Raw genomic sequence first — 13,092 nt, forward strand, 5'->3', positions numbered from 1 at the left:
ACGAGTTGCAGTAATCCAGACGGGAGATGACAAGTGCCTGGATTAGGACCTGCGCCGCTTCCTGTGTGAGGCAAGGTCGTACTCTGCGAATGTTGTAGAGCATGAACCTACAGGATCGGGTCACCGCCTTGATGTTAGTGGAGAACAACAGGGTGTTGTCCAGGGTCACGCCGAGGCTCTTAGCACTCTGGGAGGAGGACACAAGGGAGTTGTCAACCGTGATGGCGAGATCATGGAACGGGCAGTCCTTCCCCGGGAGGAAGAGCAGCTCCGTCTTGTCGAGGTTCAGCTTGAGGTGGTGATCCGTCATCCACACTGATATGTCTGACAGACATGCAGAGATGCGATTCGCCACCTGGTTGTCAGAAGGGGGAAAGGAGAAGATTAATTGTGTGTCATCTGCATAGCAATGATATGAGAGACCATGTGAGGATATGACAGAGCCAAGTGACTTGGTGTATAGCGAGAATAGGAGAGGGCCTAGAACAGAGCCCTGGGGGACACCAGTGGTGAGAGCACGTGGTGCGGAGACAGATTCTCGCCACGCCACCTGGTAGGAGCGACCTGTCAGGTAGGACGCAATCCAAGCGTGGGCCGCGCCGGAGATGCCCAGGTCGGAGAGGGTGGAGAGGAGGATCTGATGGTTCACAGTATCAAAGGCAGCAGATAGGTCTAGGAGGATGAGAGCAGAGGAGAGAGAGTTAGCTTTAGCAGTGCGGAGAGCCTCCGTGACACAGAGAAGAGCAGTCTCAGTTGAATGCCCAGTCTTGAAACCTGACTGATTAGGATCAAGAAGGTCATTCTGAGAGAGATAGCAAGAGAGCTGGCCAAGGACGGCACGTTCAAGAGTTTTGGAGAGAAAGGAAAGAAGGGATACTGGTCTGTAGTTGTTGACATCGGAGGGATCGAGTGTAGGTTTTTTCAGAAGGGGTGCAACTCTCGCTCTCTTGAAGACGGAAGGGACGTAGCCAGCGGTCAAGGATGAGTTATCCAGAGCGACTTACAAATTGGTGCATTCACCTTATGATATCCAGTGGAACAACCACTTTACAATAGTACATCTATATCTTTTTGGGGGGGGAGGGTAGGGGGGAGGGTTAGAAGGATTACTTAATCCTATCCCAGGTATTCCTTAAAGAGGTGGGGTTTCAGGTGTCTCCGGAAGGTGGTGATTGACTCCGCTGACCTGGCGTCGTGAGGGAGCTTGTTCCACTATTGGGGTGCCAGAGCAGCGAACAGTTTTGACTGGGCTGAGCGGGAACTGTGCTTCCACCACGCTGATCCTCAACATGGGGGCCCCTCAGGGGTGCGTGCTCAGTCACCTCCTGTACTCCCTGTTCACTCATGACTGCACGGCCAGGCATGACTCCAACACCATCATTAAATTTGCAGATGACACAACAGTGGTAGGTAGGCCTGATCACCAACAATGACAAGACAGCATATAGGGAGGAGGTCAGAGACCTGGCCATGTGGTGCCAGGACAACAACCTCTCCCTCAACATGATCAAGACTAAGAAGATGATTGTGGACTACAGGAAAAGAAGGACCGAGCATGCTCCCATTCTCATCGACGGGGCTGTAGTGGAGCAGGTTGAGAGCTTCAACTTCCTTGGTGTCCACATCACCAACAAACTAACATGGTCCAAACACAACAAGACAGTTGTGAAGACGGCAGGACAAAACCTATTCCCCCTCAGGAGACTGAAAAGATTTGGCATGGGTCCTCAGATCCTCAAAAGGTTCTACAGCTGCACCATCGAGAGCATCCTGACTGGTTGCATCACTACAGAGGGTAGTGCATACGGCAGAGTACATCACTGGGGCCAAGTGTCCTGCCATCCAGGACCTCTATACCAGGCGGTGTCAGAGAAAGGTCCTAAAAATTGTCAAAGACTCCAGCCACCTTAGTCATAGACTGTTCTATCTGCTACCGTGCGGCAAGCGGTATCGGAGTGCCAAGTCTAGGTCCAAGAGGCTTCTAAACAGCTTCTACCCCCAAGCCATAAGACTACTGAACATTTAATCAAATGGCTACCCAGACTACTTGCATTGCCCCCCCCCCCCTTTTTTTTTACACTGCTGCTACTCTCTGTTATTATCTATGCATCAGTCACTTTAATAACTCTACCCACATGTATATATCACTTCAATTACCTCGACTAACCGGTGCCCCCACACATTGGCTCTGTACCGGTACCCCCTGTATATAGCCTAGCTATTGTTATTTTACTGCTGCCCTTTAATTATTCGTTACTTTTATTTTTTTATTTCTTTTTCTTTTTCTTAAAACTGCATTATTCGTTAAGGGCTTGTAAGTAAGCATTTCACTGTAAGGTTTACAACACCTGTTTACAACACCTGTTGTATTTGGGGCATGTGACAAATAAAAATGAATTTGACTTTTTCGAGTTTCTCTGTTCTCAGTTTGTCCTCAGGTAGCGTCCTCTACCTCCTTGTTGTCAGCTGGTGAATTATTCAGAGGGCCCTAACTTAACAGGGCCCTAGTCTTCAAAAATTACTTTTTGTATTCAATCATTCTTCGCTATGTCCCTGTAGGAAATTTGGCGTTGAATGGAGTGGCCACTCAGTCATCACTGTATAACAATCGGAACGCTTCCGATGCCATTGATGGGAAAAGAAACACAAACTATGGATCCTGCACCCACACTCTGAAAGACAGAAACCCGTGGTGGAGAGTGGACCTGCTGAATGTGTACAGAATAACAGATGTCACCCTCACCAACAGAGGAGACTGCTGTCCTGAGAGGCTTGATGGTGCTGAGATCCGCATCGGTAACTCATTGGAGAACAACGGCATCAACAACCCCAGGTGACACATATAGTTGTTGGTACATTTTTATGTCCTGTCTTAAAGGTTTTCTGATATATTGGTCTTCATCCATGCTACTGTAGCTATTCTGTGGCTACATATTTAACAGAGTCAGAATCTGTATGGTACATTATAGAACGTCTTCATTCACTCTGATTACCTCATCTCTTTCTCTCTCCCTCTTTCACTCCATATCTCTCTCTCCATCTTTCTTACTCTCTCTCTCAGATGTGCCGTCATCTCCCACATCCCAGCAGGAGAAGCCCACACCTTCCAGTGCAATGAGATGGAGGGTCGCTACGTTGTTGTGGTCATCCCTGGCAGGTCAGAATGGCTCACTCTGTGTGAGTTGGAAGTTCATGGTACTCCTGCAGGTAATAATCTGTAACTGTCTTCACTGTTCGCATTCATCATCAAGTAAGGTTTACATTACCTTTATACACTGAGTGTTCAAAACATTAAAAACACCTGCTCTTTCCATGACATAGACTGACCTGGTCTCTCTCTGACTAAAGAGACAGACCAGCTACAGACCAGTAATAACAACCTGACTAAAGAGAGAGACGAGCTACCGGGGGGGATAGAAAGGTGACATAGGCGTCGTAAGGATAGGACCAAGGCGCAGCGGGTAAAGTGCTCATACTTAAGCTATTTAAAGATAACACTTAAACAAAATAAAAGTACGACAAAAGACAGTTCCATAAGGCACACAAGTGAAACAAACCTCAACTAAATATGGCCTCCAATTAGAGACAATGACAACCAGCTGCCTCTAATTGGAGGTCCTACCAAAAACCCAACATAGAAATAGAAAACTAGATTTAAACATAGAAATGGAAAACATAGAACCCAAACCAAAAACACCAAAACACACAAAACAAACACCCCCTGCCACACCCTGACCAAACTACAATGACAAATAACCCCTTTTACTTGTCAGGATGTGACAGTACCCTCCCCCCAAAGGTGCAGACCCCGAATGCACCTCAAAAACAAAAACCCCACAAAAACAACCCCAAACTTAAAGGGAGGGAAGGGAGGGTGGCCACCGTCAACGACGCTCCCTGTGCTACACCCCCCCTTCCCAATCCTCCAACTACGGAGGTGGCTCTGGCTCTGGGCGTAGCTCCCGTTCAGAAGACTCTGGGCTGCGCGGCATCGCTGGAGGCCCCGGGCTGAGAGGCGTCGCTGGAGGCTCCAGGGCTGAGGAGCGTCGCTGGAGACTCCAGGGCTGAGGAGCGTCGCTGGAGGCTCCTGGCTGGTTAGTGTCGCTGGAGGCTCAGGGCTGAGGAGCGTCGCTGGAGGCTCAGGGCTGAGGAGCGTCGCTGGAGGCTCAGGGCTGAGGAGCGTCGCTGGAGGCTCAGGGCTGAGGAGCGTCGCTGGAGGCTCAGGGCTGGGGAGCATCGCTGGAGGCTCAGGGCTGGGGAGCGTCACTGGAGGCTCATAACTGGGGAGTGTCACTGGAGGCCTCTTGCGTGGAGCTGGGACTGGTCTCCCCGGACTGGGGAGACTTTCAGGAGACTGGGTGCGCAGAGCAGGCACGGGGCACACTGGGCCGTGGAGACGCACCGGCGGTCTGGAACTCAGGGTTGGCACACCCCGTCCTAGCTGAGTGGTCACTGTAGCCCGGCACGGGCGGAGCGCTGGCACAGGGCGAACTGGGCTGTGCTGGAGAGTGAGGGCTGCCGTGCGTAGAGCAGGCGCAGGGTAAGCTGGACCGAGGAGACGCACTGGTGGCCAGATGCGCTGCGCCGGCGCACTTCTCCCTGGCTGCCGGCCAACTCTCGCCCGGCAATGATGCGGAGCACGTACTGGCCGCAGCGGACTGTGTGTGCGTATGGGCGACACTGTGCGCATTTCTGCGTAGCTCGGTGCTCTCCTCGTCACCCGCTCCCCATGGTAAGCACGGGGAGTTGGCTCAGGACCCCACCCTGACTCTGCCTAACTCCCCGTGTGCCCCCCCCAAAAAAATGTTTGGGGGGCTGCCTCTCGCACTTGCCTTTGGGCCTATACAGCGCCTCATAATAGCGCCGCTATACCTTTGCTGCCTCCAGTTCCTCCCTTGGTCGTCGGTACTCCTCAGCCTGCCTCCAGGGTCCCTTTCCGTCTAAGATCTCCTCCCATGTCCACGACTCCAAATATTTTTCCTGCTGCTCCTTCTTCCGCTGCTTGGTCCTTTTCTGGTGGGTGGTTCTGTCATAGGCGTCGTAAGGATAGGACCAAGGCGCAGCGGGTAAAATGCTCATACTTATTTAAAGACTTAAACAAAATAAACGTACGACGAAAAACAGTTCCATAAGGCAACCAGGCTATACAGAAAATAACCACCCACAAAACACAAGTGAAACAAACCTCAACTAAATATGGCCTTCAATTAGAGACAACGACAACCAGCTGCCTCTAATTGGAGGTCCTACCAAAAACCCAACATAGAAATAGAAAACGAGATTTAAACATAAAAATAGAAAACATAGAACCCAAACCAAAAACACCAAAACACACAAAACAAACACCCCCTGCCACGCCGTGACCAAACTACAATGACAAATAACCACTTTTACTGGTCAGGATGTGACAAAAGGCTGAACAACAAAATCAAAGGTAACTTTTCAATTTGTTGTACCATTGGAGAGGACTCTGTATTAAATAATTTGCTTGTGATAATTCTATAATATTTTAAATAAATGTCATTACTTTTTTGATCATTTGTTAATTTTAATCTTTCAATATAATTGCCATTTTTTTCCCTTACATGTTGTATTTCTATTAACTATGTAACTAGAAAGTCATTTTCCATGCTGAAAAATTGTGTGACTTGCTTCCTCTCTTTAAAAGTACAGCCAAAGTCAAATATATGAAAATATATTTTCTGATTATTTTGATAGACTGCTATATCAACCGTATTACTTTGGAGTGTGGGGCAGTTAGATTACATCTTTCATCACAAATAACTACATTCAGAATACTACACTTATAAGGAATTCGAAAAATGATCAGCCATTATTTGGGGAGAGAAATATGATGGCACATAGTGGAAGAAGTTTAAACGTTTGTTAAAACTCTTTAGGGATAGGGGGCAGCATTGGGAAGTTTGGATGAAAAGCGTGCCCAGAGTAAACTGCCTGTTACTCAAGCCCAGAAGCTAGAATATGCATTTGGATAGAAAACACTCTAAAGTTTCCAAAACTGTTAAAATAATGTCTGTGGGTATAACAGAACTCATATGACGGGCGAAAACCTGAGAAAAATCCAACCCGGAAGTGGGAATTCTGAGGTTTGTAGTTTTCAAGTGAATGCCTATCGAATATCCAGTGTCTATGGGGTCAGATTGGACTTCCTAAGGCTTCCACTAGATGTCAACAGTCTTTAGAAGTTGTTTCAGGCTTCTATTGTGAAAGGGGAGCGAATAAGAGCACTCTAAGCAGATGGCCCAGGTGAAAGCCTTTAGTTTAGTCACGCGCATGGCCGTGACTAAACTAAACTTTGACTTTTCATCTAGCCTTTGTGCCTGCGCTTTGTGCATTTGGATTACTGAACTAAATGCGCGAACAGGTATGTGGACATAAAGATGAACTTGATCGAACAAAACAAACATTTATTGTCTAACATGGAGACCTGGGAGTGCCATCAGATGAAGATCATCAAAGGTAAGTGATTCATTTTAATGCTATTTCTGACTTTTGTGACACCTCTCCTTGGTTGTGTCACAGGCCGGCTCATAGCCTGTGGCAAAAATGAGAGGACATCAACAACCGGTATAGGCCAATTCAAAAGGTTCTTTATTATAAAACAAAACTATTAATTATAAACAAAGAAAAGGAATTAGGTGTGGAAATGTCATAATGTAAGGTGTATGTAAGGTGCATGGATGTGTGAATATGTGTGTGTAAACATGACTGAATGGAAGCTAAATAAACCAACAAAGGAACAAACAAAACAGGATCATACCTGGAGGAGCATGGAGAGAGAGAGCAATCCAAGCAAAGCCAGCGAGAGAGAGAGGTTAGTGGAGCAGTTGGTTAAATACCCTGAGCCCAGGTGGCTCCAATCACACCAGCTCCAATCACTAACGACTCTCCTCTGCCTGCAGGAGGAACAGCCCCTGCACTGCAGAGGAGGAGCCGTGACAGTTGGAAAATGGCTGTATGGTTTTTTGTGGCTAGGCGCTGACCTAACATAATCGCATGTCGTGCTTTCACCGTAAAGCCTTTTTGAAATCAGACACTGTGGTTGCATTAACGAGGAGTTTATCTTTAAAATGGTGTATAATACTTGTATGTTTGAAGACTTTTAATTATGATATTTCTGTTGTTTGAATTTGGCGCCCTGCAATTTCACGGGCTGTAGGCCAGGTGTTCCGCTAGCGGAACCCCCTTCCCAGAAAGGTTAATGTAGAAGAATTGAGGCCGGTGGGCCAGCATCCCTGTGGAATGCTTTCGACACCTTGTAGAATCCATGCCCCAACAAATTGAGTCTGTTCTGAGATCAGCTACAGACCAATAATAACAATCTGACTAAAGAGAGAGACCAGCTACTGACCAGTTGTAGTACCCTGACTAAAGAGAGAGACCATCTACAGACCAGTTATAACACCCTGACTAAAGAGAGAGACCAGCTACAGACCAGTAATACCAACCTGGCTAAAGAGAGACCAGCTACCGACCAGTTGTAGCACCCTGGCTAAAGAGAGAGACCAGCTACAGACCAGTAATACCAACCTGGCTAAAGAGAGAGACCAGCTACCGTCCAGTTGTAGCACCCTGGCTAAAGAGAGAGACCAGCTCCAGACCAGTAATAACAACCTGGCTAATGAGAGAGACCAGGTACAGACCAGTAATACCAACCTGGCTAATGAGAGAGACCAGCTACAAAGGGAGATAGAAAAGCAAAACAACAAGATTTACAGTAAAATGTCAGTTTACTGTACTATTGGAAAGGGCTGTCTGTATCACATAATATGCGGCTAACAATTTATCCAGGCAGTATCGCAACTGTCCGTGATTGGGAGTCCCATACGGCGGTGCACAATTGGCCCTGAGTTGTCCGGGTTTGGCCGGTGTAGGCCATCATTGTAAATAACAATTAGTTCTTAACTGACTTGCCTAGTTAAAGAAAGGTTAAATAAATAAATATATATATATATATTTGGGAAAATATTTAGTTCCTGTTTTTATTTCCTTACATGTTGCATTTTTCTATTGAATGTAACATTTTTACCCATGTAATACATCTTTCAAGTAAAAATAAGAAAATAAAAATGTCATCTTGATATTTCTAGGGAGACCCTGTCCTGAAGGATGGAAGACATCTGTCTCCAGCTGTTACTACACCACCACCATGATTAAAACCTGGGAGGAGAGCAGAAAGGACTGCAACGAAAGAGGAGCACACCTGGTGATCATAAACAGCAGAGAGGAACAGGTGTGTGTGTGTGTGTGTGTGTGTGTGTGTGTGTGTGTGTGTGTGTGTGTGTGTGTGAGTGTGTGTGTGTGTGTGTGTGTGTGTGTGTGTGTGTGTGTGTGTGTGTGTGTGTGTGTGTGTGTGTGTGTGTGTGTGTGTGTGTGTGTGTGCGTTTATGTGCAGTGGATACTTTGTATTAACAATACGGTCTTTCTGCCGTAATAACAGACATTTATCAATGGGTTATACGGACCTGGGAATGAGACCTGGATCGGTCTGACGAACGTTGACACTGAGGGGACCTGGAAATGGGTGGACGGCACACCACTGACCACAGCGTAAGAGTTCTGTGTCAATTCGAATTCACTGACTGACTGGAGTAGTTTCTGAGAGAGTGGCCAGTCTGATTCTCGGTTGTTTATACTGCAGGTATTGGAAGACTGGAAAGCCTAGCAGCTATTTAGGGGCAAACCAGGACTGTGTGGAGTTTTTCCACCGTTCATCAGACCTAGGGGAGTGGAACGACGAGGAATGTCACAAGCCAAACAACTGGATCTGTGAGATTTTTTAATTCTCATACTCTCTGCTCTGCTAACTACATGTAACTGCCAAGAAAAGGAAACATTTCAGTAAATGAGGGTGGATCTGGCGGCTCTGTTATGGTGTGGGGTGCATTTTCCTGGCATGATTTAGGTCCACTCAACCACTTAGAGGGAAAGGTAAACACCAATAAATACACAGCCATTCTGAGTGACCACCTTCAACCTATGGTGAATCATTTATATCCTGATGGGAGTGGTCTCTTCCAGGATGACAACGCCCCCATCCACAGGGAACGAGTGGTCACTGAATGGTTTGATGAGTGTGAAAATCATGTAAACTATATGCCATGGCCGTCTCAGTCACCAGATCTCAACCCAATAGAACACACATGGGAGATTCTAGAGCGGTGCCTGAGACAGCGTTTTCCACTTTTCTCCTGAAAGAATGGTGTTCGCATCCCTCCAATAGAGTTCCAGACACTTGTAGAATCTATGACAAGGGGCAGTGAAGCTGTTCTGGCGGCTGGTGGTGGCCTAACGTCCTATTAACACAATTTCTGTTGGTGTTTCCTTTATTTTGGAAGTTAACTGTATGTTGATAATGGTCTGAGTATTGCTGATATATTCTGGTAGAACGCTACTCTGAATTACATTTCTGTGAGAAAGGCACACACACACGCACACACAAATCATGTTCAGATTTCATAAAATGAGGTGTATAATATCATTGAATATCTGCTGTAAATCAATTTTAATTTTTACATGATTTGTATGGTAAATTCTATACAATATGTCTGCTACTTGTGCTTTCATCATGCTCAATATAAACAACGTGTACTTCCTGCTTATTCAGTAAATCATTGAACCTAGATTAAAGACATATCCTTGTTGAATACATTATTGTTCGCTCTGAGTTTATCTATCATGGAGCCTTCAGTAGAAAGACAAGACACTGCTCTACCTCTTTATATTAGTTTATCTAAGATGGAGTCTAGAAGGATAAGACACCTCTCTACCTCTTTATATTAGTTTATCTAAGATGGAGTCTAGAAGGATAAGACACCTCTCTACCTCTTTATATTAGTTTATCTATCTGGTCTAGAAGGACAAGACACCTCTTTACCTATAAGTTACTGTAAGGTCTACTCCCACATTTTAACAACTTTCAAAACGTCTGTAAATATCACCTGTAAGGTCTACTCCCACATTTTAACAACTTTCAAAACGTCTGTAAATATCACAGATTGGGAATTTAACACATTCAGTAGCTATCGCTAACAGACGTCAAGAAAGGCAATAATCAAGACATACACAACCAGATTGAAAGCTATGACCCTAGCCTGGAATTAACAATGATAATTACCTCCATGTCACTATTGTTAAAGTGAAACAATAGTAAAACAACAGTGATAGTCAGGGTGGATTCCAGGCTACCTAATATCTAGGTCTATAAACAGTAGACCTATAGTACAGACGGTAAAAGGGACCCATGCCTTTTCCTGCTTCTATGAGAGACTCACTGTCTTTCTAATCTAAATGCTGTAACAGTGACAAGGCATTCAATTGCGACAGAGAAGGACTGAGGCAAAATAAAGCCTGATCGCTTAACTGACTGTGTTCTAATGAGAACACAACATGACATGAGACCGAGTGGGAGAAATGGAAAGGAGGAAATGTTCTATAGCAATACTACAAACAATGTCCTGCATGGAAAACAACTCCAGGAAACCAAATGAGCTACAGTGAATGTTCAGAACTTAATTGTGTTTTTGTTGACAATGCCTGAAGATTGTACTTTTAGTCATTTTGTTGAGAAGAAAAACCGGTGAGTTCGAACCGATGGAAACAACAAATCCCTCTCTAAGAAAGATAGACTGAGATACAGTCCTTTCAAACTGAGAGGAACAGAAACTAATTTCACAAGTATCACTTCCTTCTATTATCTGTGTCAGTCACTTGTAACTGATCTCTGATCTCTCTACCATAACAGTCTGGAATGAAAACTGTTTTTCAAGTTTCCAATAAGTGTTAGATAAGGTGCTTTGAGGAGCAGTTAAACCCTGACTATACATCCCTGCTGTACATTTCTGAAATGGAGCATCCTCTTCTTGTTCCACATGATTATCCCTTTGAGTCCACCACCCTCTTTCCTATGAGCTGGAGACAATACACCATCAGTCGGTGTATCAACCTCAACACAACATCAGTGTATCAACCTCAATACAATATCAGTGGAACAACCTCAATACAACATCAGTGGAACAACCTTAATACAACATCAGTGTATCAACCTCAACACAACATCAGTGTATCAACCTCAACACAACATCAGAGTACCAACCTCAATACAACATCAGTATAACAACCTTAATACAACCTCAATACAACATCAGTGTATCAACCTCAATACAACATCAGAGTATCAACCTCAATACAACATCAGAGTATCAACCTCAATACAACATCAGAGTATCAACCTCAATACAACATCAGAGTATCAACGTCAATACAACATCAGTGGAACAACCTCAATACAACATCAGTGTATCAACCTCAATACAACATCAGTGTATCAACCTCAACACAACATCAGAGTACCAACCTCAATACAACATCAGAGTATCAACCTCAATACAACATCAGAGTATCAACCTCAATACAACATCAGAGTATCAACGTCAATACAACATCAGTGGAACAACCTCAATACAACATCAGTGTATCAACCTCAACACAACATCAGTGTATCAACCTCAATACAACATCAGAGTACCAACCTCAATACAACATCAGAGTACCAACCTCAATACAACATCAGAGTATCAACCTCAATACAACATCAGTGGAACAACCTCAATATAACATCAGAGTATCAACCTCAATACAACAACAGTGTATCAACCTCAAAACAACATCAGAGTATCAACCTCAATACAACATCAGAGTATCAACCTCAATACAACATCAGAGTACCAACCTCAATACAACATCAGTGGAACAACCTCAATAAAACATCAGTGGAACAACCTTAATACAACCTCAATACAACATCAGTGGAACAACCTCAATACAACATCAGAGTAACAACCTTAATACAACATCAAAACAACCTTACTGTATCAACCTCATAATCTCAAAACAACCTGAGTGTATCAACCTCAATATAACTTCAGTACAACCTCAGCACATCAACCTCAATACAACCTCACTATATCAACCTCAACACAACCAATACAACTTTGGTGTATCAAAAACCGAAACACCCAGGGAAGAAGAGGACAGATATACAGTGCCTTCAGAAAGTATTCACACCCCATTACTTTTTACACATTTTCGTGTGTTACAGCCTGAATTTAAAATGGATTACATTTCCATTTTTGTCACTGGCCTACTAACACTACCCCATAATGTCAAAGTGGAAATATGTTTTTCGAAATTGTTACTGAAATATCTCGAGTCAATAAGTATTCAACCCCTTCGTTATGGCAAGCCTAAAGAAGTTCAGGAGTAAACAGTTGCTTAACAAGTCACATAATAAGTTGCATGGACTCACTCTGTGTGCAATAATAATGTTTAACCTGTTGGGGCTAGGGGGCAGTATTTGCACAGCCGGATAAAAAACGTACCCGATTTAAACTGGTTACTACTCTTGCCCAGAAACGAGAATATGCATATAATTAGTAGATTTGGATAGAAAACACTCAAAAGTTTCTAAAACTGTTTGAATGGTGTCTGTGAGTACAACAGAACTCATATGGCAGGCCAAAACCTGAGAAGATTCCATACAGGAAGCGCCCTGTCTGACAATTTCTTATCCTTCTGTTGCATCTCTATCGAAAATACAGCATCTCTGCTGTAACGTGACATTTTCTAAGGCTTCCATTGGCTCTCAGAAGGCGCCAGAAAGTGGAATGATGTGTCTCCTGTCTCTGGGCGAGGAACAGCAGGAGAATTTGGATAGTGGTCAGGCTGGGGACAGTGACACTGGAGATGCGCGTTCATGAGAATTCTAAACATTTTTCTTTCAGCCTTTGAATGACTACAACGTCGCCCGGTTGGAATATTATCGCTATTTTACGAGAAAAATTGCAGAAAAATTGATTTTAAACAGCGTTTGACATGCTTCGAAGTACGGTAATGGAATATTTTAAAAAAAATTGTCACGAAATGCGCTCGTGTGTCACCCTTCGGATAGTGACCTGAACGCACGACCAAAACGGAGCTATTTCAATATAACTATGGATTATTTGGAACCAAAACAACATTTGTTGTTGAAGTAGAAGTCCTGGGAGTGCATTCTGACGAAGAACAGCAAAG

General features: G+C 44.4%; 2 protein-coding genes across 3 annotated transcripts in view; one reads left to right on the forward strand and one right to left on the reverse strand.

Annotated features, from left to right (window-relative positions):
- Positions 1-9,670, forward strand: part of LOC106583724 (uncharacterized) — a 30,383-nt gene extending 20,713 nt beyond the window's left edge. For both annotated transcript variants that reach the window (XM_082967699.1, XM_082967700.1), the window contains 5 exons: positions 2,560-2,833; positions 3,062-3,207; positions 8,112-8,254; positions 8,462-8,571; positions 8,663-9,670. In XM_082967699.1, coding sequence (XP_082823825.1) covers positions 2,560-2,833; positions 3,062-3,207; positions 8,112-8,254; positions 8,462-8,571; positions 8,663-8,804 — 815 coding nt within the window. In that variant the 3' untranslated portion in view covers positions 8,805-9,670. The remainder of the gene's footprint in view (positions 1-2,559; positions 2,834-3,061; positions 3,208-8,111; positions 8,255-8,461; positions 8,572-8,662) is intronic.
- grip2b (glutamate receptor interacting protein 2b) overlaps positions 1-13,092 on the reverse strand; it is a 202,976-nt gene that overhangs the window by 182,008 nt on the left and 7,876 nt on the right.

This window comes from Salmo salar, chromosome 22 (genome assembly GCF_965601325.2).
Source record: "Salmo salar chromosome 22, fSalSal1, whole genome shotgun sequence".
NCBI lineage: Eukaryota > Metazoa > Chordata > Actinopteri > Salmoniformes > Salmonidae > Salmo > Salmo salar.